At 44.9% G+C, this 27,126-nt stretch overlaps 1 protein-coding gene across 1 annotated transcript in view; it reads left to right on the top strand.

Moving 5' to 3' along the window:
• Positions 1-27,126, top strand: part of LOC126285033 (diacylglycerol lipase-alpha) — a 591,792-nt gene that overhangs the window by 174,711 nt on the left and 389,955 nt on the right. The window contains exon 9 of the mRNA XM_049984357.1: positions 9,349-9,426. Coding sequence (XP_049840314.1) covers positions 9,349-9,426 — 78 coding nt within the window. The remainder of the gene's footprint in view (positions 1-9,348; positions 9,427-27,126) is intronic.

Genomic DNA, 27,126 nt, shown 5'->3' with positions numbered 1-27,126 from the left:
AACGTGTAATTTAAAAAATTCGTATGCGCTCTTTATGAAAAGTCCAACATATCATTCTGAATGAAAGTCCTAATCCGGTTGTTGGACACTTGTGAGAAACTCTTAAGTCCAGTCCCGAAGCGAAGGACTGACGGACAGCTGGCGGCCGTCGAAGACTGGCTGCAGACAGTTGTCAGCTGACGGGCTACCTGACCAGAAAGCAGTCCGCCTGCTCCGGAAGTGGAACCGCCAATTCGCTCTCCGGTCAGCTCTGTGTGGTGTGCAGCCCAGGTAAATACCTGGCTGGTGGAATCAAATCGAATAACGCACTATTTCCGCACTTGCGACTGGCGATGTAAAGTAGAGAGGCAAAGGTATCTCCCTTTCTAAGCCACACTTTAACTACAGCTGTATCCGTATGTCGTCTCGCCACTTAACGCCTTCTGTGCGGGCAACCCGAATAACACTGCTGTACAGCGTGGAGCGCCTGTTCTCCGTGGGAAACAGCAGGGCGCATCCCCATGAATGGTGTCCTTAGACACGGCAGAAGGGACTGAAATGTAATCCAAGACACTGGCGCAAAGACTGGTGAAGAGCAACCCCTCCCCCAGCTAAAACAGTCGTGGAGAAAATTGTATCCACTACCAGGATTCGAGTGATTCACTCAGGTAGCAGTAGGCGGTAGAGATACACGCAGCATCATGGAAGTAACCGATTTTGTGACTTTTACAAATTCCTAATCAGGAGCGAATTTTATATCATCTTTGTGCTTTAATAGTTTAGTTTCTTGAGTTTGTAAGTGTTTATTTAAGATCTAATAGCCACAGTTCTCGCGTTTTCGTTGGCGTCGGAAAGTAAACCAATTTTGTGACACATTACAAGTTACTAATCAGTGGCGAATTATTTAGTTTCACCTGAGTTCCTCAGTAGTTAGGTTTTTGAATCTTTGCGTATTAATCTAATTTATTAGACACAGTTCCTGCGTTTTCGCTAGGGTCTACAGCAAAGTTGCGCAGCACGTGTCGAAAGTCCGTTTATCTGCGTGGTTTAGTTTTTCACGGTCTTTGGCATAGACAGGGTCTGCGATTGTTCTGTACGGATGCGAGCCGAGTGACACTTCGCTCTCAGCTTGAGGCTGTGATGGCTCTGGTTACACAGCTTGAGGCTGCAGTCGGTGGGCCGGCCGCGGGGATCCAACGGACGTCCAGCACGTCAGAGTCCTCACTGGTGGCCAGCCCAGTTACGGCTCGCACTGAGGTTGACCCCTCACCTATGGTCGACGGAGGTCGCCCCGGGGCGTAGCAGGCAGCGAAAGACTTCCAAGGTGTCCGCATGCAAGGCCTCCCTCGTTTGTCTGACAAACAGGTTCCAGGTGTTGTATGTGACTGACACTGTCGCTGAGCCGAATGCTGTCGCCTGTTCTGTTTCAGAGAAACCTCTCAGTCTGCAAGATCCAGGCAATCGCAGGGGGTAGGATTATGGATATTTGGGAGCTCCAACGTTAGGAACGTTATGGGCCCCCTTAAGGACATGGCTGCCAAGAAGGGGAAGAAAACCAATGAGTACTCCGTGCGCATACCGGGTAGAGTCATTCCAGATGTGGAACGGGTCCTCCTGGGTGCCATGAAGAGCACAGGGTGCAGCCAACTGCAGGTGGTTCCTCACGTTGGTACCAATGATGTGTGTCACTTTGGATCAGAAATTCTCTCTGGTTTCCAGCGGCTAACAGGAGTGGTAAAGGCTGCCAGTCTTTCTTGCGAGACGAAAGCAGAGCTGACCGTTTGCAGCGTAGTCGACAGGACCGACTGCGGACCACTGGCACAAAGCCGAGTGGAGGGTCTGAATCAGAGACTCTGACGGTTCTGCGACCGTGTGGGCTGCAGATTCCCCGACTTGCGCCAAAGGGTGGTTGGGTTTCGGGTTCCGCTGAACAGGTTAGGAGGCGGCTACACGAGTAGCAGGGGCTGTGTGGCGTGGACTGGGCGGATTTTAGGTTACAGGGTCTCGTAAAAACACAAGAAGGGCTTCGGTCACATAGAGTGCAGGCCGAACACAGGAAGAACGGTGATACAGGAACCATCGGTATAGCAGTTGTAAATTCTCGTAGCTGTGTTGGGAAAGTACCAGAGCTCCAAGCGCTGATAGAAAGCACTCATGCTCAAATCGTTACAGGCACTGAAAGCTGGCTAAAGGCGAAGATTAGCTCAGCCTAAATTTACGCGAAGAACCTAACGGTGTTCCGAAAGGATAGGCTAAACACGGTTGGCGGTGGCGTGTTTGTTGCTATTAAAAGTAGTTTAACTTGTAGCGAAATGTAAGTAGTTCCTGTGAGGTAGGATGGGCAGAGGTCATTGTTCACAACCTGAATAAAATAATAATTGCATCCTTCTACCGGCCTCCCAATTCAGATGATACAATTCCCGAAAGGTTCAAAGAAAACTTGAGTTTGATTTCAAACACGTACCCTACTCATACGATAATAGTTGGTGGTGGCTCTAATTTACCCTCGATATGTTGGCAAAAATATGAGCCCACGCGAATAATAAACGGTTGTGAAAACACACTTGACCTCTTAGCATCAAGTAATTCTGAGTTAATAACGAGCATCAAAACGGATACAGGAATTGAACACGGGGTTGTCGTAGCGAGATTGAATATTGTAACCTCCAAATCCTCCAAAAATAAACGAAAAATATACCTATTCAAAAAAGCAGATAAAAATTCACTTTACGCCTTCCAGAAAGACAGTCTCCACTCATTCCAAATTAATTAAGAGTGTAGACCAGATGTGGCTTGAATTCAAAGAAATAGTATTTTCAACAGTTGAGAGATTTATACAAAATAAATTAAAACAATTCTTCTGGTCCAGACTGTATACCAATTATGTTCCTTTCAGAGTATGCTGATGCATAAGCTCCATATTTCACAATCATATGCAACTGTTCGCTCGACGAAAGATCCGTACACGAAGATTGGAAAGTTGCACAGTTCGCACAAATATTCAAGAAAGGTAGTAGGAGTAATCCACTTAATTACAGGCCCATATCGTTAACGTCGATATGCAGGAGCATTTTAGAAAATATTTTGTGTTCAAACATTATTCATTATCTCGAAGAAAACGACCTATTGAAACACAGTCAACATGGGTTTAGAAAACATCGTTCCTGTGAAACACAACTAGCTCTTTATTCGCATGAGGTGTTGAGAAGTATTGACAAGGGATTTCAGATTGATTCCGTATTTCTGGATTTCCGGAAGGCTTTTGGCACTGTACCACACAAGCGGCTTGTAGTGAAACAGCTTGCTTGTGCAATATCGTCTCAGTTATTGACTGGAGTTGTGACTTCCTGTCAGTTCACAGTTCGTAGTAATTGACGGAAAGTCATCCAGTAAAACAGAAGTGACTTCTGGCGTTTGCCAAGGTAGTGTTATATGTCCTTTGCTGTTCCTTTTGCATATAAACAGTTTGGTAGACAATCTGAGCAGCCGTTTTATGTTGTTTGCAGATTATATTTTCGTTTATCGACTAATAAAATCATCAGAAGATAAAAACAAATTGCAAAACGATTTAGAAAAGGTATCTGAATAGTGCGATAATTGACAGTTGACCCTAAACAACAAAAAGTGTGAGGTGATCCACATGAGTGCAAAAGGAATCCGTTAAACTTCGGTTACACGATAAATCAGCCAATTCTAAAGGCCGTCAATTCAATTAAATTTCTAAGAATTAAAATTATGAACGACTTAAATTTGAAGAAACACATAGAAAATGTTGTGGGGAATGCTAACCAAAGACTGCGTTTTATTGGCAGGACACTTAGAAAAGGTAACAGATCTACTAAGGAGACTGCCTACACTACGCTTGTCTGTCCTTTTTTAAAATACTGCTGCGCGATGTGGGATCCTTACCAGGTAGGACTGACGGAGTACATCGAAAAAGTTCAAAGTAGGGCAGCACGTTTTGTTTTCTCGCGAAATATGGGAGAGGGTGTCACTGAAATGATACAGGATTTGGGCTGGACTTCATTGAAAGAAAGACGTTTTTCGTTGCGACGGCAGGCAGGGATGCACACCAATTCATACATCAAAAACCGCCGCTGGCGCTACAGAAAAACTCCAAGATGAAATCTTTGTGACGCTGTGATCCTTGATATCTTCATTCAAAAGTGAAATTATTCTGGAATATAGAATACAGCACGGTCATGGTTTTCAGCTAAGTTTGTCAGTTTCTTACCCAACGCTTAATAACTGGTCCTCGGAATTTGACGTAGTCTGATAAGGTTCAGCACAGGGTTCTGTTTTAGACCGTACATTGTTTCTGATACGCACAAATAACCTTATACTTGCACACACATTCGACGCAAATTTTGCTACTTTTCCACATGATGCAACTATAGGCATGAACATTTATGGAGAAACACATCTGATACTCGTTTACTACCTGAAAGCCTTTGACATCGTGGGTATAACAGCGTTGTGGAAAACAGTAGACACAATACTTATTGAGAATAATCCAAAAAACAAACCAAGATTCTAAGAGTGTTATTACTAGAAAAGGAAATGTCAAAGTAACAACAAATCTAGACTCACAATAAAGATACAGTTTGTCTCTGATACTGTTTACGATTTATGTTGATGATACGTTGAGGCACTGGCGAAAATAAATAGTATTTCACCCACAGCTTTAACAAGTGAAATTATCTGAGGACATCACTCTTTGATGATGACCAAATTCTTATAGGTGGTAGTGATGATGTCCTTCGAAGTCCCATTTATAAATCAAGTATAACTATCAAGGATCATAATTCAATAATCTCGTCCCATAAAAAGAAAAGTTGTGGTTTTTAAACGTCAAGACACGGTCCAAAGCAAAATTGTAATAAAGGAACGGAAAGTAGAGACAGCAGGTGAATTAATGTTCGTGGAAAAGACCATCTCCGTCACAAACGGGAAAGACATATCGAAAAAATTGGAACATGTAGTTGCATTACTGGAAATATGAACAAAACACCGAATAAAAAAGTAAGGAGAGAACCCGTAATAAAACTTTGCAAACCAATGGCAATACCATCTGTACCTTATGACAATGAAAGTAGGACAACTGAAAACGAACGAAGAATACGAGGTGTTGGAATGAGGTTTCTATTGAGAGCAGCTGGCTACAGTCTATCCGATACCATAAGAATCAAACAACAAGTAACGTAAAAAAGCATAAATTGACGGACCAAAGAGTGTAGGAGCAAGTGAAGACATCATGTCACAAGAATGAATGAGAACAGAATACCCAAAATAATAATGAATTATCGACTAATAGGGGAAAAAACAACTCATAGATCAAGAAACAAGTGTAAAGCTCAAATACAAGCATGCCACAGATATTACAGGCTCTGGCAACAGGGCGTAGCAAGCAGATGCGTAACACTTGAAGATAGCAGAAGAAATACTACTACTCTTCTTACTGTGTAGGCTGCTAAAGAAATATTTGAAAACATCAACAACTGGTTCGAGACAAATGAATTACCATTAAAATTTGGCAAGACAGTGTACATACAGTTCAGTACTTGTCATAGAACTCCAGCAGATGTTAAAAATAGTCCAGTCGAACAAGGAAACGCAAGAAAGCGGTAGTATCAAGTTTCTGAGACTACTGATAGGTTGCCGTGTTAACTGGGAATTAAGCTCCTTAGCTCAGCTACTTCTGCAGTACGGTTCACTGAATGTGACTTTACAATGAAGGCTGCCCTGGTTTAAGTTGCTTATTTCCATTCACTAATTAATTACAATTTTTTTTATTTTTTGAACATAATGTAAGTGGAAAGAGCCTGAAGTGATCTCTCCAGATAACTTGGTGTTTTGATAGGTGTTCAGCAAATACAACATTTATTAAAGAGTTTCTCGTTAACCTATATTTCTCTTTCCTCAAAAAAAAAATGCAAAGAACGAATACAGTACTACGACCGAAATATTTCCTTACAAAGACTTCAAGGATACTCAGAAATCTCCGAGAACATACTCAACGTCTTAAGAATAATGCGGTGGAGCTTATTCAAATAACTTTCCGTTGAGCAACTTCCTACACCCCATTAAACAGTATTGTTTGCAGAAATTTTGGAAGTTAATATTTCATTATTTGGAGTAGTTTTATTATGTCACCCTAGGATAAAATGTATATTCTCAATTAACGTGCACATTCCTGAGCTCCATGTCCCGCTGGATGCATGGAATACGGAAAATGTGAACGGGAAAAAATGTATGGAATGATGTAATGAAACGAATCATGGTAACCATTCACACCCCGCATGTGCATATGTAAAGTAAGTCTGAAGGGGAGTTGTTGATGTAGAGAAATCCATGCTTGCAGACTCCGAGGAGAACGAACGTCAACGCAAATGCATTTGTCCTCGTCGTACGGTTTCAGCACCTGATATAGTATAGGATGCAACTAGATGCACATCAGGATCACCTTTATCTGCTTGTTATTTAGACACTGCGGAAAAGCATTGGGACACACAGATTTGGAACTGGTGGAAATGATTGATTGACAGATGTACTACATAAAATAGAGTTATTAAAGAAATGTTGAGCTCAGCAAATTACAATTGTGTGTCCCATAATTATCTTTATCATAAAATAAACCATAAGAACAAACTGTTTCGCTGAAACATGATAATTATTCAAATCAGCAGGAGCTAAAGATTATTAAACAGATCTTAATGCAATTATTGATCTAACAGCAAAGAAATTGACCGAATTAAATATCACTTGAGCTCAATAAACAGTTATTCGTAAGAGCACAAAGAAAGTTGTCTGAAGTGAAATTGTACTACAGACACCAGGACATTCATAAGTCCCAGTGTTTCGGTAACGTAATTCTATAGCTGATAATTCGACTTAAGTAATAGTACCACCAAACAGATTTTAGCACGTCAGTACATTACATCGTTTGTACTCAAAATACCAACCAGAAATGAGCATAATCGCGTAGTCAGCATATTCTGGCTACTATATCTGGCAGCCAGATCAACATTAAAAATTATTATCAAACACAATTATCAGAAACGCTTCCTTCCCTTTTCTAATGCTCGTTCAATTTCCAGATGCACTTCACTATGTACAGTACTTGTCTGATCGATTTCCAAGTCCTTCATACAGTATGAAAAATATCTCATGGAACACCTGAAACAGTGTGGTATTAGAAAATGGGGTATAATATTTCACTAATGTATGCTTCCGGCAGAAGGTTATCAGAAATCAGCGAAATAAACAAGTACATTGAACAGCCAGCACTGAATGAATTGGAAAGAAAATAAATGCCTCAGTAATGTATGTGAGCCTAATGGCACGTGGCGCAAACATAAGTTGACGCGCCGTGCAGCAGCTTTACTCAGAGTAGCAACAAATGCCGGAAGCGGTTGTGACTAGTGTGCGCAACAAGGAGAAGAATGCCTCTGCAATCCAAGTATGCATCAAAGTCTCACGGGAATCACATAATTTACACTACTGGCCATTAAAATCGCTCCACCAAGAAGAAATGCAGGTGACAAACGGATCTTCATTGGAGAAATATAGTATACCAGAACGGAAAAGTGATGACATTTTCACGCAATTTGGGTGAATAGATCCTGAGATCAGTACCCAGAACTATCACCTCTGGCCGTAATAACGGCCTTGATACGCCTGGGAATTGGGATAAACAGAGCTTTGATGGCGTGTACAGGTACAGCTGCCCAAGCAGGTTCAACACGATACCACAGTTCATCGAGAGCAGTGACTGGCTTACTGTGACGAGCCAGTTGCTCGGCCACCATTGACCAGACGTTTTCAGTTGGTGAGAGATCTGGAGAATATGTTAGCCAGGCCAGCAGTTGAACATTTTCTGTATTAAGAAAGGCCCATACAGGACCTGCAACATGCGGTCTTGCATTATCCTGCTGAAATGTAGGTTTTCGCAGCGATCGAATGAAGGGCAGAGCCACGGGTCGTAACACATCTGAAATGTAACGTCCACTGTTTAAAGTGCCGTCAGTGCGAACAAGAGGTGACCTAAACGTGTAACCAATAGCACCACATACCATCACGCCGGGTAATACGGCAGTATGGCGATGACGAATACGCCCTTCCAATGTGCGTTCACCGCGATGTCGCCTAACATAGATGCTGTAAACATAACCTGGATTCATTCGAAAAAATGACGTTTTGTCATTCGTGCACCCAGGTTCGTCGTTGAGTACACCATCGCAGGCGCTCCTGTCTGTGATGCAGCGTCAACGGTAACCGCAGTCATAGTCTCCGAGCTGATAGCCCAGTCTGCTGCTAACGTCGTCGAACTGTTCGTGCAGATGGTTGTTGTCTTGCAAACGCCCCATCTGTTGACTCAGGGATCGAGACTTGGCTGCACGATCCGTTACAGCCATGTGGATAAGATGCCTGTCATCTCGACTGCTAGTGATACGAGGGCATCGGGATCCTGAACCGACCGATTCCATATTCTGCTAACAGTCATTGGATCTCGACCAACGCGAGCATCAATGCCGCGATACAATAAACCGCAATCGCGATAGGCTACAATGTGACCTTTATCAAACTCGGAAACGTGATGGTACGCATTTCTCCTCCTTACACGAGGCATCACAACAACGTTTTACCAGGAAACGCCGGTCAACTCCTGTTTTTGTATGAGAAATCGGTTGGAATCTTTCCTCGTGTCAGTACGTTGTAGGTGTCGCCACCGGCGCCATTCTTTAGTGAATGCTCTGAAAAGATAATGATTTGTATTTCACAGCATCTTCTTATCTTCTTCTTGTCGGTTAAATTTCACGTCTGTAGCACGTCATCTTCGTGGTGTAGCAATTTTAATGGCCATAGTGTAGTAATTGCTTCACGAAAAGTTATAGCACTTGACAACAAGAAGCCATAAGACAGTACCTCAAAAGAGTCAGTCTGCAACATCGTTAAGGTAGATAATTTCTACACGTACCTCAAAACAGTCAGTCTGCAACATCGTTAAGGTAGATAATTTCTACACGTCTTACTCGTACGGATAAACGCAATCACGACATCTATTAAGGCAGAACTCAGCCTCTTCCGTTCAGTAGCAAGCCAACAAGGTATCTGCACTGACGTTGCATACACGGAGACGCGCACTTCTTGCATACTCGCCATCATTGTCACGAGTCACTGCCCGTCTGCTACCGCTACGTCACCACAAATAAAGCCTACTTCAGTCAGAAAGATCACAACAGCATCGATAGTGTATGCCGAACACGGCACAGTGTGTGTGTGCGTGCGTGTGTGTGTGTGTGTGTGTGTGTGTGTGTGTGTGTGTGTGTGTGTGTGTCGCTCCTACTGAATAGAGACACTGTGTTGCAGGACGTGATCACGGACCTGAACGCTGAGGGTGAGCCGTTGCCGCTGGACCCGGTTCGCGAAGACTGGCTGGGTCACAAGGTGAGTACGGCGTTGCCACGTGGAAGACCAGGCACAGGTGTACGGGGCACAAACCAGAGTATTTTCTCATGTCTTCCGTCTCGTCAAAAGAATTACAGAACACAACGAGACGCTTTACAACAGTCTCTAAACAAGAAGCAATAGACGTTCTTAACTGCAGACACGTGATATAAAAATAATTTACTTATCTGCAAAATCGCTTCCATAGCAATGAAATGCAGCGTTGTTCACTAGTATATCTGGCGTGTCAGAAAACAACTGCATGAAATCTATACAAATCGGACAAGTGTAAGCTGGACCCGCTTCGTGACAGTTGCGTACAAACTTCACTATGCATTCAGATAAATAATAGTAATAATAATGTCAGTACTAACTACGTGCGGCCCCATGTGCTGGTGCAAGTCTTCACGTACCTGAGAAATTGCACCTACGGTTTGACTTGGAATCCGAACTGCCTGTTGTTTCTGGAGACTCCTCACACCGGTTAGAGGTTAAGGCTAAGTTAAAACAGAGACTGAAAAAATTAGTGGTCCAATCGACATTCGATCCCCCATGCTATACCGCTTTTTTTAGATCTTTTTCGAAACTGCTAACCATCATTGAAAAAGATTTTTACTAGCAATATATGAGCATGAGCCAACCTATACACTCATATCTATCTGAGTGTATAGGTTTCCCACCCGAGTCCTATCGTACAGAAAAACCTGGCGGGTTATATATATATATATATATATATATATATATATATATATATATATATATATATTTTACAGAAAGTAGCCCGCCAGGTTAGCCGAGAGGACTCGAGTAGGCGCGCCGATTCCGGATCGAATCCGCCCGATGGATTAACAAAGAAGGCCGGTGTGCCGGCCAGCCTGGATGTGGTTTTTAGGCGGTTTTCCACATCCCTCTAGGTGAATACCGGGCTGGTCCCCACATCCCGCCTCAGTTACACGACTCACAGACATTTGCAACACATCCGCACTTTTCCATGATTTGCACTGGATACAGACAGAGGGGGTACTCTGGTTCCGTCCCGAGGGGTACGGGGTGGCGGCAGGAAGGGCTTCCAGCCACCCCTTCACCTTAACATGCCAAATCCAATTTAACCACGCCAACCCAGTGCAAAATACGGGACACAGGTGCAAGCGATAGATAGATAGATAGATATTACAGAAAGTTTCAAAACAGCAGAACTTCCACTGTGCAGGCTAACTTGTGTTTACTTTCTGACGGAGATTAGCAGTCACGTAGTGAATTCTGGCGACTGAGAAAACATTCCAGTCTTTGGCCTTTGTAACAATAATTGCAACAAATATCTTATTTTTAATTAAAAACAGCCATCTTTTAACTAATACTTCCGATCAATGAACAAGAAACACCAAGGATCATTTTGGAAATAGAAGGTCTAAAAGAATATGTAAGATGGTGCATGCGAATCCGCTATCTTTATCTTCACAGTTAACAGGTCACAACGCTATTATCTGTGCTACAGTTTCGACATTTTTTTAAAGAATAACGGTAATTTATTGAGTAGTCTAAAAGTACGTTTACCCTACGGTGAATAAGGATCATAAACATGAGTATGATAAAGTTTACATATAAGAAAGCAGAATTAATTAGAAAAAGCTCAACAGAAGTACCTGAATACTTTTGCAGACAGGGAGTACATCTTACGAAAAGCAATCAGTTGTGGTGGTTCCAGTCAGCTCCTTGGTGACAAAGTGGCCAGGGACTGAAGCCCGAGGCGTGGCCAGAGTAGCTTCCCCCCTGTCACGAGTTGGTGCCTCGCGTAACTTCATATCTTTTGTGTGTGAGTGTGTTTAGAGTTTCTAAAAATAATACTAAAAGAGGCAAAAGAAACGAATACCGAGGAAAATCGGAGACAAAAGAACGGAAGCACAATGAGTGCAGCAGCTCCTGCCGGAACTGTCCGACGCCCTGCCTTTGCAAGGTGAGGTTCAGCACGTTGACAGAGTGTTGAGGAAATGGGGGCAGTTGCAAGTAGGACCAGTAAGCAGCAGATATGAAATGGCGAAAAGCCAGATGGTCATCCTCACCTTCGCCAGTGACGACAGAGTGTACAAACTGACCAACCAGCCGAATGACAGAATTAGTCTGTGTCCTCGGAAACAAACAAGTAACCGGCCGCAAAATCATAAAAGTGGAATATGCAGCTTCCACAGAGCGAGTGAGGGAAGCAAATTGCTTCGTGAGCCGGCGCCAGTTTGCTTGGCGACCACGACAAGCAAACAGGTGCTGCAGCGCATCTAGGGACGTACACCTACTGCATTCACCTGTGTCACTGATACCGATACGATACAGTCGCCCGTGGGGCATGTATGGGGATTGGGAGCGTCTGTTGGTCATACACCGTCACCGAAGCTGTAATGCTCGTGAACACTCTACGAACCTCAACAGTAAACCCGATCATCTCCAAAATCCGAAGGAGAAAGTCACGGTTTACAGGATCGAGAGCTTCACCAAAATCCAAACAGGTGAAGGCACGAAGGATAGAAGTAACGACGGTAACCGAAATCAAATAACGGATTTGTTCTACAGCGGTAAAAATTGAGCGACCAGGGAGACAACTCTGATACTCGCCGATGGCGACAATCACCAGCAAGGCAGACATCCTCCACAGCATTTTTAGATACCGACAGAATTTTCCCACCCTTGAATGGAGTGGGCACAATTGCATCCGTCATCACCTGTTCAACATGGACGTAAATGTGACACCCAAAAATGACCAAAAATGCTCAGAAAATTCCTTTGAAGGCCCATCCACACCTGGCTATTTGTGAGAAAGGGAAGTAACAATATGGTAATGTACGTCTTCTGGGTGAAAGGCGGCCAAGATCTCGGTGTTCTGCTCAGGCGTGAGAAGTGTAATTAGGGTCCCAGTAGCCAGGTGGAAAGGGAAACCGCTAGGTGTATCCACGTCGCAAAGATCCACACAGTACTGATGTTAAGCGTCAAGTACGTCAGGTGACTGTAAGAGAAGTAATGCAAGGGCGGCGAGGTCGATCTGGACGTCGAAGCAGATGGTGTGACGAAGCCAGTTAATCCAGCAGTAGCGATAGAGGTTTCGATCGCACCCGCAACCCTTCCATCTGTTGCCGCTTCAACTGCAACAACTTTGCTTTAGTACATCGTAAATCTGCAATCCGCTGGGCGACGCTATCCGCACCGCCAAACAAGTTGCGCAAAAGAGAACAATAAAATTCTTGAGTTTTCCGAAAAAAATGGTTCAAATGGCTTTGAGCACTATGGCACTTAACTTCTAAGGTCATCAGTCCCCTAGAACTTAGAACTACTTAAACCTAACTAACCTAAGGACATCACACACATCCATGCCCGAGGCAGGATTCAAACCTGGGACCGTAGCGGTCGCTCGGTTCCAGACTGCAGCGCCTAGAACCACTCGGCCATCCCGGCCGGCGGTTTTCCGAAAACCTCTTGCCCTAGCAGCAAAATAAGTTTGATAGAGCTTAGACAGGGCGATCCATCATTCCAGAGTGGCGGAGCAACTCTCAGCGAATCGGACACTACCCTCCCACACATTAGGTATGACATCATCGAGTGAAGAATCTTCCAAGTGTGCGACATTTAATATACACGGGGAACGGAGCAGTTTCACTGATTGCTCATCAAGTTGGAGAGTGGCGGCCAAAACAAAGTGATCAGGAAACAAGAAAGGACAACGTCGACTGCGAAAATGCAATTGCGCATCCAATTCGATAAATGGAATCGGTAAATCCTGCTAATTCGATAAATGGAATTGGTAAAGCCTGCTACTAGAAGTCGCAGTACGTTTAACCAACGTCGGCTATTTACACTCCCAAATAACTTTCAGGTGCATCGAGCGTATCAGGTCGTTTAAATGACGACAGTACTTAAATTGGGGAGACTGGTCAACAGGACGCAGAACAGTTAAAATCACCACCCAACAACAGAGGCCGAAGACTCTTACGTAAAAGATAAATAATCTCCTCGTTATAAAAACACGAACGTTCCACAGTGTGACCAGAAGGAGACGGACCATATAAGACAACCAAGGTGAGGTCAAAAAGTCTACAGCCTGTTCCTCTTCCAGAGTGAAGAACCTGTACATTAGCAGTGCGATTGCCTTCTCGAAAAGCAAGACATTGCCCCCGAAAATTCTGGAACCACATTAAAAACAGTGCGAAATCCAGGGAACTTCTTGCAGGAACTCTATATCCGCATAGGATTCATAGATAAATTGCTTGGGCGAACCAAGTTACATCTCTGATGCCACGACTGACATTTAGTGTGGGAGATTTTTTTTTTGTGGTAAGGTCCTGGACCAAACTGCTGAGGTCATCGGTCGCTAGGCCTACACACTACTATTTAATCGAAATTAAACTAACTTACGTTATGGACAACACACACACGCATGGCCGGGGGAGGACTCGAACCTCGACGGACCGTGACAGGACGCCCTACACCGCAGGGCCATCCCGCGCAGCCAGTGTGAGAAATCCAGAATGAGATTTTCACTGTGCAGTGGAGTGTGCGCTGATATCAAACTTCCTGACAGATTAAAACTGTGAGCCGGACCGAGACTCGAACTCGGGACCTTTGCCTTTCGCGGGCAAGCACTCTACCAACTGGGCTACCCAAGCACGACTCACGACTCGTCTTCACAGCTTCAATTCCGCCAGTACATCGTCTCGTTCGCAGAAGAGCTTCTGTGAAGTTTGGAAGGTACGAGACGAGGTACTGTCATAACTGAAGCTGTGAGGACCGGTCGTGAGTCGTGCTTGGGTAGCTCAGTTGGTAGAGCACTTGCCTGCGATAGGCAAAGGTCCCGAGTTCGAGTCTCAGTCTGGCACATAGTTTTAATCTGTCAAAAATGTTTACGTCTGTGCCATCAGTCAAAAGAAAGAACACAGAAAAAACAACAGAGGAGCATGACCCTTTCATCAGTCGCCCAGTCCATCGTGAACAACGTCCCCGCGAGCGGGAGGCCACCACCGGGCTCAACTGAATCTTTATCCTTCGTTATTTTGCGCGACGCTGTACGGCGCGGCTGCATACGTAGTGTAACCCGGCTGCAAGGAGTAACAGCCTCTGCCGTAGGCGGATCGTGAACCACTTCCCTGCCAATCTGTGACCTCCCAGGCTCAGGGGCCTGCTCTACAGAAGGGTCACACCAGAAGGCATGCCAACCCCCTAATCGAGAGCAATGAGAGTGAATCTCTGAGGCAGCGCGAGACAACTCTGAAGTAACAGTTTACGTAAAGGAAGTCGCAATATGCGGCAAATCACGACCTCCATCGCCGAGAGCACACAGAGGAACAGGAGGGCATTGCTGTATTAGTGACTGGATTTCTTCTGGAGGCTGCGGACGAGTCCGTCACACACTCGCTCCAGGACGTCTCCAAACGAGCCAGCCTAGCAGCAGCAGGAATACGATATACTGCCTCCCCTCTCCAGGGCCAACTGGTACCGCACCACTGGTACGAGTAACACACAAACGCGGCTCAGGGAAAGGTCGGACAGGCAAAGGAACAACTCATTCATCAACTTCCTGAGTGCGGCGTCGTTTATGCTGCTCAGTTCGAGCCGATGCCTGGCTTGGTCAGAGCCATCGTTGTTGGCAGACATGCAGCACTGTGCACTAAATTTCCCACCGTTTATACACTGAAGCGCCAAAGGCACTTGTATAGGCATGTATATTCAAATAGAGAGATACGTAAACAGGCAGAATACGGCGCTGCCGTCGGCAACCCCTATATATAAAACATCAGGATCGGTTTCTGGTGCTACATAGGCAGGTTATCAATATTTGAGTGAGTTTGAACGTAGTGTTACAGTCGGCGCATGAACGATGGAACACAGCATCTCCGACGTACCACTAAAGTGGGGATTTTCGCGTACGACCACTTCACGAGTGTACCGTGAATATCAGTATGATACAAAACAAATCTCAGACATGGCTGCGGCCGGAAAAAGATCCTGCGAGAACGGGATCAAGGACGACTGAAGAGAATCGTTCAGCGTGACAGAAGTGCATTCCTTAAGCAAATTGCTGCAGATTTCAATGTTGGGCCATCAACAAGTGTCAGTGTACTTACCATTCAACGAAACATCATCGATATGGGCTTTCGGAGCCGAAGTCCCTCTCGTATATCCTTGATGACTGAACGACACAAAGCCTTACGTCTCGCCTGAGCCCGTCAAACCGACATTGGACGGTTCATTACTGGAAACATGTTGCCTGCTCCGAAGAGTCTCGTTTGAAATCGTAATTCTTCAATTTCTCCAGGCGTGTTTTATGACGAAATAAATCTCGGGTGAACAGCCTGGTATGATTGTGCATAGGACACAATATTTCGGCAATCGACCACGTTGCCATCATCAGGTGCGCTGATGTACGTCACCTGATGACGGCAACGTGGTCGATTGCCGAAACATTGTGTCCTATGCATACTCACACCAGACTGTTCACCCGAGATATATTTCGTCGTTTTAAATCGTTTCTAGCGGATGAACGTGTACGGGCATGGAGTTAACCTCACGAATCCATTGATCCTGGATGTCAGCAGGGGATTGTTCAAGCTGGTGGAGGCTCTGTAATGGTGTGGGGCGTGTACAATTGGAGTGATATGTCACCCCTGATACGCCTAGATACAACTCTGACGGGTGACATGTACGTCTGCATACAGTCTGATCACACTCTTCTGAGTTTAAACGCTTCCCCTGGCCACCAAACTCCCCAGACATGAACATTATTGAGGATATCTGGAATGCCTTCCAACATGCTGTTCGGAAGATATCTCCACCCTCTCGTACTCTTACGGATTTACGGACAGCCGTGCAGGATTCATAGTGTCAGTTCCCTGAAGCACTTGTTCTGACATCAGTCAAGTACATGCCACGTCACGCTGCGATGCTTGTGATTGCTCGCGGGGCCCTACACGGCATTTGGCAGGTGTATCAGATTTTTGGCTCTTCAGGGTCGAGAAACCACGAAATGGGCAAAGAGAAACGACGCTTTTAAGCAAAGAGTATAATGGCACCGAAGTCAGTGCGATTGAGATATTCCCCTTGGGATTGCAAAACTCGGAACGTAATTCTTAATAGCGTGAGTGTGGTACCCACATACGGCAACGTACGCTCTGTGACATACTCCCATGCTGGCCAGAAGCTTGTGAAGGAGTTCTCGTGGTAGGGTGTTCCACTCCTCCACCAGCGCAGTTGACAAGTGCAGGATAGTGACAGGTGCGTGTGGAAGTGCTGCGACACATCTCCCCGACACAACCCAAGCGTGCTAGGTGGGATTAAACTTGAGGGGGGGGGGGGGGGGGGAGGAACGCGCAGGCCGGTCCATTCGCCGAATATCCTCTCGTTCCAAGAGGTGCGGTCGCGCATTGTCGTCCATAAAAATGAAGTCAAGGGCAATTGCTCTCTTGAAAAGACACAATTGGAGAAGGCGTACAGTCTCACAATAGCATAACCTATGACCGTTTTGAAAGATACAGATGTCAGTACGTCCGTGCCACGTTATGCCTCCCAACACAGTAACACTTGGGTCAGCGGTACAACCACGTGCGCTCATGTTTCTGAGTGCATATAACACCCTCATTGACATTGTAGCGAGAGGGAAGTACTTCTCTGGGCGGTATCACTAACCTGATGTCTTGCTGCTTCGGTAAGTCCCTCGTAGCACAGTAGTAGCGCTCAGTCGCCAGGTTCCATGTAGGTGGTGATCCTGCTGAGGTGGAATGTTTAGGGATGCCAGTTGTTAATTGTCAACAACGTTTGAATTGTTTGAACTATATTTGTTTTAATGCAGAAATTGCTTTGTCACACATGTCACAGAATAAGTATTTGCAATATGGTGGCTCTGGACTACGCCATTATATTCGAGCCGTTACATACATTAACACAGTTTTCTGACTTTACATTATGATAGACACTACCTACGACACTTGGCGTTCATATAACTAATAACTTCACTTTATATCTTGTTTAACATCTGAAATATGCACTCGCGACCATTCTTTTAAAGCCGCCCCGGTTACTCGACCGTGCGTTTTGAGTGGCTCCTCGCGACTCACTCGACCTGTCTTCCCGAAGGACAAGAGAGATCTCCCTTTCTCCCTTAGCCGAAAGGGACACTTCTCTCGTTTCCTACACACACACACACACACACACACACACACACACACACACATATATATATATATATATATATATATATATATATATATATATATATCCAAACCTTCAGCCAATGGCCGTTCAGATCGCTGTTTCTAGGCGGATCTGACGTCACGTTTGCGGACATTGTGACGGAAGTTTGTCTTGGAACACTGTCTCAGATTGTAAGATCCTACTCCCGAATAGTCGGATCTTGCCCCTACTAAGGTAGCACAACATTGCCTCCTATGATTTCATCACTAATGCTCCTTGCTGACGCTTAATTGTTAAATGTACATGTAGCCTGGCTGCTACTGAGTATTCCCGATCGCATAAATATGCATAATGCTTCGCTTAAACACGTGAAGGGAATGCAGATATGCATTACCTCTCGCTATATGAGAGTACGTCGAGAATCACTACTCATGCTTAATGTGCTCTGATTCAAGAAGAGTACGCGAACCCAGTCCTTTTTAGACCAGTCCCTGTGATCTCGCAAAAAGTGCCTCTGACGTGCTGGTGTCATTGGAATACGACGTACTGGTCATCGGGCAGTCCCATGACGCTGTGGGTCGTGAGACTGCGCGCCTCGCTGTCCTGTTTAAATTGATTGCACTCGCTGTTCCCTTCGCGTCTGTCGCATGATGCAGCGGACGTCTGGCACCGTTGTTGACTGTGATAGACCGCCTCCTCTCCTTTGGACAGCAGTGACTGTTGTTAGGAAGCCACCCCGTGCACTCCTGGGTTACACCCATCACACTTCGCCCTGCCTCCAGTTTCATGGTTGTTCTTCCTCGTGTGAAATCGGCCAAATGTCTGAACAAATCTCGGTTTTCAAGCCGCGTCAGTTCGAATAAGATCTACAGCTTTCGACGGCTACCTCTGCCATCGTTGTCAGGAGTAAACCCACTGACCGCCGCAGCTGGCGCGGTTTTCAGATTGCAACCTCTGCCACCTATCGTGGAGGGCCAAAACGACGCGTGTGCGGAAGGTGCGTAGGGCAGCTCACAGCAACTCCGGCCTGCCGCTGGACCGAGGACTGTGGCGCGCACGTCACAGCACGTGGCACTGCAGATCTCACGGCGGAGAGCGAGTAGCGGTTTCAGACGAGTTTAATAATTCTTGACTGCTTTTGAAAAAATGAAGACCTTGAGTGTATACCTTTTCAATTAAATATTGATTTCCTGTGTGCCCTACACGGAGCCAAGCGCTCCCGAAATGTAGCGGACAAGCCCGCTAGTGTGATGTCACAACTACATTGATCGGCCCGTACATCTCGTTGGCCCCGCGCGGGGGGCCGGCGCCACGTTTGAAACTGCTGCTTCCGCCTCCCCGCAAGCGTCAACCATCCGTCGTTGCTTCGACATCCAAATCCGGTCGCCACGTCCTACTAGGTGTGTACTCCTGGTCTTTTTTTTTTTAAACTGTTGCTGTCTATTCTAGTCTGAGCCATCTCCTTCACAACGGAATCCCAATATGTCACGCATGAGTCAAGACTCTCGTGTTGTCAAACTGCCAACATGAGTAACGTAGAAGTAAATATCCTCAGAGTAGTGAAGCAACTTAAAGCACTTAATAAAAGCAAGTCTACTAGTCCAGACTTATACCAACAAGGTTCCTTTGGGAGTATGCTAATGCATTAGCTCCATACTTAGCAATCATATACAACTGCTCGCTCGGCGAAAGAACCAGTTCCTAGGACTACTAATTTATGTTCCTGTGCATCTCTTGTTATCCGTTTGTGTGCTCCAAATGACTTTGAGTTTGGACGGTTATGAATCAAATGACAGTACTGTCATTCCAGTTAAGACAATCAATTACATATATGTTTTCGTTTCGGTTCTATGTCTGTCTGGACATTCCTATTCAATACCTCCTCATTAGTTATGTGATCTACCCACCTAATCTTCAGCATTCTTCTGTAGCACCACATTTCGAAAGCTTCTATTCTCTTCTTGTCCAAACTATCTATCGTCCATGATTCACTTCCATACATGGCTACAATCCATACAAATACTTTCAGAAATGACTTCCTGACACTTAAATCTATACTCGATGTTAACAAATTTCTCTTCTTCAGAAACGCTTTCCTTGGCATTGCCAGTCTACATTTTATATCCTCTCTACTTCGACCATCATCAGTTATTTTGCTTCCCAAATAGCAAAACTCCCTTACTACTTTAAGTGTCTCATTTCCTAATCTCATTCCCTCGGCATCACCCAACTTAATACGACTACATTCCATTATCCTCGTTTTGCTTTTGTTGATGTTCATCTTATATCCTCCATTCAAGACACTGTCCTTTCCGTTCAACTGCTCTTCCAAGTCCTTTGCTGCCTCTGACAGAATTCCAATGTCATCGGCGAACCTCAAAGTTTTTATTTCTTCTCCATGGATTTTAATACCTACTCCGAAATTTTCTTTTGTTTCCTTCACTGCTTGCTCAATATACAGATTGAATAACATCGGGGAGAGACTACAACCCTGTCTCACTCCCTTCCCAACCACTGCATCCCTTTCATGCCGCTCGACTCTTATAACTGCAATCTGGTTTCTGTACAAATTGTAAATAGCCTTTCGCTCCCTGTATTTTACCCCTGCCACCTTTTGAATTTGAAAGAGAGTATTCCAGTCAACATGGTCAAAAGCTTACCCTAGGTCTACAAATGCTAGAAACTTAGGTTTGCCCTTCCTTAATGTAGCTTCTAAGGTAAGTCATAGGGTCAGTATTGCCTCACGTGTTCCAGTGTTTCTACGGAATCCAAACTGATCTTCCCCGAGGTCGGCTTCGACCAGTTTTTCCATTCGTCTGTAAAGAATTCGCGTTAGTATTTTGCAGCTTCGACTTACTAAACTGATAGTTCGGTAATTTTCACATCTGTCAACACCTGCTTTCTTTGGGATTGCAATTATTATATTCTTCTTGAAGTCTGAGGGTATTTCGCCTGTCTCATACATCTTGCTCACCAGATGGTAGAGTTTTGTCAGGACTGGCTCTCCCAAGGCCGTCAGTAGTTCCAATGGAATGTTCTCCACTCCGGGGGGCCTTGTTTCCACTCAGGTCTTTCAGTGCAGTATCTATCTTACCCCTAGTGAGCTAAGCCTCTACATCTTTACATTTGTCCTCTAGCCATCCCTGATTAGCCATTTTGCACTTCCTGTCGATCTCATTTTTGAGACGTTTGTATTCCTTTTTGCCTGATTCATTTACTGCATTTTTATATTTTCTCCTTTCATCAATTAAATTCAATATTTCTTCTGTTACCCAAGGATTTCTACTAGCCCTCGTCTTTTTACCTACTTGATTCTCTGCTGCCTTCACTACTTCATTCCTCAAATCTACCCATTCTTCTTCCATTGTATTTCTTTCCCCCATTCCTGTCAATTGTTCCCTTATGCTCTCCTTGAAACTCTGTACAACCTCTGGTTCTTTTAGTTTATCCAGCTCCCATCTCCTTAAATTCCCACCTTTTTGCAGTTTCTTCAGTTTTAATCTACAGGTCATAACCAATAGATTGTGGTCAGAGTCCACATCTGCCCCTGAAAATGTCTTACAATTTAAAACCTGATTCCTAAATCTCTGTCGTATCATTATATAATCTATCTGAAACCTGTCAGTATCTCCAGGATTCTTCCATGTATACAGCCTTCTTTTATGATTCTTGAACCAAGTGTTACCTACGATTAAGTTGTGCTCTGTGCAAAATTCTACCAGGCGGCATCCTCTTTCATTTCTTAGCCCCAATCCATAATCACCTACATCTACATCTACATCTACATCCGTACTCCGCAAGCCACCTGACGGTGTGTGGCGGAGGGTACCCTGAGTACCTCTATCGGTTCTCCCTTCTATTCCAGTCTCGTATTGTACGTGGAAAGAAGGACTGTCGGTATGCTTCTGTGTGGGCTCTAATCTCTCTGATTTTATCCTCATGGTCTCTTCGCGAGATATACGTAGGAGGGAGCAATATACTGCTTGACTCTTCGGTGAAGGTATGTTCTCGAAACTTCAACAAAAGCCCGTACCGAGCTACTGAGCGTCTCTCCTGCACAGTCTTCCACTGGAGTTTATCTATCATCTCCGTAACGCTTTCGCAATTACTAAATGATCCTGTAACGAAGCGCGCTGCTCTCCGTTGGATCTTCTCTATCTCTTCTATCAACCCTACCTGGTGCGGATCCCACACTGCTGAGCAGTATTCAAGCATTGGGCGAACAAGCGTACTGTAACCTACTTCCTTTGTTGTCGGATTGCATTTCCTTAGGATTCTTCCAATGAATCTCAGTCTGGCATCTGCTTTACCGACGATCAACTTTATATGATCATTCCATTTTAAATCACTCCTAATGCGTACTCCCAGATAATTTATGGAATTAACTGCTTCCAGTTGCTGACCTGCTATTTTGTAGCTAAATGATAAGGGACCTATCTTTCTATGTATTCGCATCACATTACACTTCGCTACATTGAGATTCAATTGCCATTCCGTGCACCATGCGTCAATTCGCTGCAGATCCTCCTGCATTTCAGTACAATTTTCCATTGTTGCAACCTCTCGATACACCACAGCATCATCTGCAAAAAGCCTCAGTGAACTTCCGATGTCATCCACCAGGCCATTTATGTATATTGTGAATAGCAACGGTCCTATGACACTCCCCTGCGGCACACCTGAAATCACTCTTACTTCGGAAGACTTCTCTCCATTGAGAATGACGTGCTGCGTTCTGTTATCTAGGAACTCCTCAATCCAATCACACAATTGATCTGATAGTCCGTATGCTCTTACTTTGTTCATTAAACGACTATGGGGAACTGTGTCAAACGCCTTGCGGAAGTCAAGAAACACGGCATCTACCTGTGAACCCGTGTCTAAGGCCCTCTGAGTCTCGTGGACGAATAGCGCGAGCTGGGTTTCACACGATCGTCTTTTTCGAAACCCATGCTGATTCCTACAGAGTAGATTTCTAGTCTCCAGAAAAGACATTATACTCGAACATAATACGTGTTCCAAAATTCTACAACTGATCGACGTTAGAGATATAGGTCTATAGTTCTGCACATCTGTTCGACGTCCCTTCTTGAGAACGGGGATGACCTGTGCCCTTTTCCAATCCTTTGGAACGCTTCGCTCTTCTAGAGACCTACGGTACACCGCTGCAAGAAGGGGGGCAAGTTCCTTCGCGTACTCTGTGTAAAATCGAACTGGTATCCCATCAGGACCAGCGGCCTTTCCTCTTTTGAGCGATTTTAATTGTTTCTCTATCCCTCTGTCGTCTACTTCGATATCTACCATTTTGTCAACTGTGCGACAATCTAGAGAAGGAAGCACAGTGCAGTCTTCCTCTGTGAAACAGCTTTGGAAGAAGACATTTAGTAATTCGGCCTTTAGTCTGTCATCCTCTGTTTCAGTACCATTTTGGTCACAGAGTATCTGGACATTTTGTTTTGATCCACCTACCGCTTTGACATAGGACCAAAATTTCTTAGGATTTTCTGCCAAGTCAGTACATAGAACGTTACTTTCGAATTCATTGAAAGCCTCTCGCATAGCCCTCCTCACACTACATTTCGCTTCGCGTAATTTTTGTTTGTCTGCAAGGCTTTGGCTATGTTTATGTTTGCTGTGAAGTTCCCTTTGCTTCCGCAGCAGTTTTCTAACTCGGTTGTTGTACCACGGTGGCTCTTTTCCATCTCTTACGATCTTGCTTGGCACATACTCATCTAACGCGTATTGTACCATGGTTTTGAACTTTGTCCACTGATCCTCAACACTATCTGCACTTGAGACAAAACTTTTGTGTTGAGCCGTCAGGTACTCTGTAATCTGCTTTTTGTCACTTTTGCTAAACAGAAAAATCTTCCTACCTTTTTTAATATTTCTATTTACGGCTGAAATCATCGACGCAGTAACCGCTTTATGATCGCTGATTCCCTGTTCTGCATTAACTGATTCAAATAGTTCGGGTCTGTTTGTCACCAGAAGGTCTAATATATTATCGCCACGAGTCGGTTTTCTGTTTAACTGCTCAAGGTAGTTTTCAGATAAAGCACTTAAAAATATTTCACTGGATTCTTTGTCCCTGCCACCCGTTATGAACGTTTGAGTCTCCCAGTCTATATCCGGCAAATTAAAATCTCCACCCAGAACTATAACATGGTGGGGAAATCTACTCGAAATATTTTCCAAATTGTTCTTCAGGTGCTGAGCCACAACAGCTGCTGAGCCCGGGGGCCTATAGAGACATCCAATTACCATGTCTGAGCCTGCTTTAACCGTGACCTTCACCCAAATCATTTCACAATTCGAATCTCCGTCAATTTCCTTCGATACTATTGCACTTCTTATCGCTATAAACACGCCTCCCCCTTCACTGTCCAGCCTATCTCTGCGGTATACATTCCAATCAGAGTTTAGGATTTCATTACTGTTTACGTCTGGTTTCAGCCAACTTTCTGTTCCTAGTACTATATGGGCGTTGTGACCGTTTATTAATGAGAGCAGTTCTGGGACCTTTCTATAGACGCTCCTGCAGTTTACTATTAGCACAATAAGATTGTTATTCCCTGTTGCATTTTGCCTACTCCTGCCTTGCCGCGTCTCAGGAGGCGTCTTGTCGGGCCTAGGGAGGGAATTCTCTAACCTAAAAAAAACCCATGTGCACTCCACACGTACTCCGCTACCCTCGTAGCCGCTTCCGGCGTGTAGTGCACGCCTGACCTATTCAGGGGGACCCTACATTTCTCCACCCGATAGCGGAGGTCGAGAAATTTGCACCCCAGCTCTCCGCAGAATCGTCTGAGCCTCTGGTTTAAGCCTTCCACTCGGCTCCAAACCAGAGGACCGCGATCGGTTCTCGGAACGATACTACAAATAGTTAGCTCTGATTCCACCCCGCGAGCGAGGCTTTCCACCTTCACCAACTCCGCCAACCGCCTGTACGAACTGAGGATGACCTCTGAACCCAGACGGCAAGAGTCATAGGTGCCGACATGAGCAACAATTTGCAGTCGGGTGCACCCAGTGCTCTCTATCGCCGCCGGTAGGGCCTCCTCCACATCTCGGATGAGACCCCCCGGCAAGCAGACAGAGTGAACACTGGCCTTCTTCCCCGACCTTTCCGCTATTTCCCTAAGGGGCTCCATCACCCGCCTAACGTTGGAGCTCCCAATAACTAATAAACCCCTCCCCCCGTGTGCCTGCTCGGACCTTGCTGAAGGAGCAGCCACATGTCCACTCACAGGCAGAGCGGGCGATGCCACACGGCCAGCCTCCACATTGACCCTCCGCCTCGTGCGCCGCGAATGCCGCTGAACCCGCCACTCCCCTTGGGGAGAGGGTGGCCCAACCGCGCCCGGTACCCGCGAAGATGTCTCGACAGCAGGGACAGTGGGTGAAGCATCTAACACCTGGGGTGCACCATGCGACGCACCAGACTCCCCACTGCCGCTACACTCCGAGGCAGCAGCCTGAAGACGGCTGACCGCAGCCATCAACACGCTCAGCTGTTCGCGAAGAGTGGCCAGCTCCTCCTGCGTCCGTACACAGCAGCCACACATCCTAGCCATCCTAAGAAATCAATTTACTATAGAGTGTTAATCAGCTTTTAACTAGACTGCTAATTCACTAAAGGCGGTTGATTATTGACTAAACTGTGATTGCTAACCACTTCTTGTAGAAACAAGGAAAATAGCACTACCTGTCTCTGGACGGTATTGAAAACAAACACTAGCACTACGAGCACTATGGCTGACTAAAGGGACTCTCTGACTGTATTCGAAACACACACGAGATCTATGGAACACTTAATAGCACTCTACTATTAAAGCTTCCTAAAAGCAAAAACACGCAGAAGAAGAAGTGACAAGTAAGAAAAATACAGATAATACTTAAATTAAGGTAGCTCGCTGCACAGCAGACGTGAAGCAGACGGCGGTTAGGGCGACACTGACACTACTGGCATTATGGCTGACTAAAGGGACTCTGACTGTATTCAAAACAAACACGAGATCTATGGAACACTTAATAGCACTCTACTATTAAAGCTTCCTAAAAGCAAAAACACGCAGAAGAAGAAGTGACAAGTAAGAAAAATACAGATAATACTTAAATTAAGGTAGCTCGCTGCACAGCAGACGTGAAGCAGACTCGAATTCCAGTCACCTATGACTATTAAATTTTCGTCTCCCTTCACTATCTGAATAATTTCCTTTATTTCATCATACATTTCTTCAATTTCTTCGTCATCTGCAGAGCTAGTTGGCATATAAACTTGTACTACTGTAGTAGGTGTGGGCGTCGTATCTATCTTGGCCACAATAATGCGTTCACTATGTTGTTTGTAGTAGCTTACCCGCATTCCTATTTTCCTATTCATTATTAAACCTACTCCAGCATTGCCCCTATTTCATTTTGTGTTTATAGCCCTGTAGTCACCTGGCCAGAAGTCTTGTACCTCCTGCCACCGAACTTCCCACTATATCTAAATTTAACCTATCCATTTCCCTTTTTAAATTTTCTAACCTACCTGCCCAATTAAGGGATCTGACATTCCACGCTCCGATCCGTAGAATGCCAGTTTTCTTTCTCCTGATAACGACATCCTCTTGAGTAGTCCCCGCCCGGAGATCCGAATGGGGGACTATTTTACCTCCAGAATATTTTACCCAAGAGAACGCCATCATCATTTAATCATACAATTAAGCTGCATGCCCTCGAGAAAAGTTACGGCTGTAGTTTCCCCTTGCTTTCAGCCGTTCGCAGTACCAGAACAGCAAGGCTGTTTTGGTTAAGTTATAAGGCCAGATCAGTCAAGCATCCAGACTGTTGCCCCTGCAACTACTGAAAAGGCTGGTGGTGCCCCTCGTCAGGAACCACATGTTTGTCTGGCCTCTCAACAGATACCCCTCCGTTGTGGTTGCACCTTCGGTACGGCTATCTGTATCGCTGAGGCAGGCAAGCGTCCCCATCAATGGCAAGGTCCATGGTTTTACTATAACAAATAATATAATATTCATAACTATCGACTAGTAAGCGACCAAACACATAAACTGATACGGAAAATTAATGCTTGTCCGCGTCTTCAAAATTGTTTGTATTTAATCGAAGAAGAACGAGAAATTGCTTCTCGTGAAGACGCTATTAAAAATACACTCGATACTGCATGACCAATTATTAGCGCCGATATTTAAGTAAATGCTGCGTTATGCATGGTTTGCTTCCAAATTATCGGCTGAAAGAGAGATTTTTGAAAATGTTAACGAGGTTTATTTTCCACGGAGAGCCTCAAAAGACCTTGCATATGTGGAAACAGCAATTAATCAATGCTGCAGGTGCCGTTTAACTTTATATTTTCCATGTTTTTAGGAAAAATACCATCCTGCCATTGTAATCGTAATGTCGAAAGCGACGATTAAATGTACATCTTTCGAAAGCCGTCTGTGCCGGTCAAAACTTGGAGGTAACAAGTAATTTCTGGCTCCTTCCAGGTATAAGGGATTTCTCATACATTTTCAGTATCACTTTATG

This window comes from Schistocerca gregaria, chromosome 8 (assembly GCF_023897955.1).
Source record: "Schistocerca gregaria isolate iqSchGreg1 chromosome 8, iqSchGreg1.2, whole genome shotgun sequence".
Classification (NCBI taxonomy): domain Eukaryota; kingdom Metazoa; phylum Arthropoda; class Insecta; order Orthoptera; family Acrididae; genus Schistocerca; species Schistocerca gregaria.
This window is presented reverse-complemented; position numbering and strand designations above follow the sequence as displayed.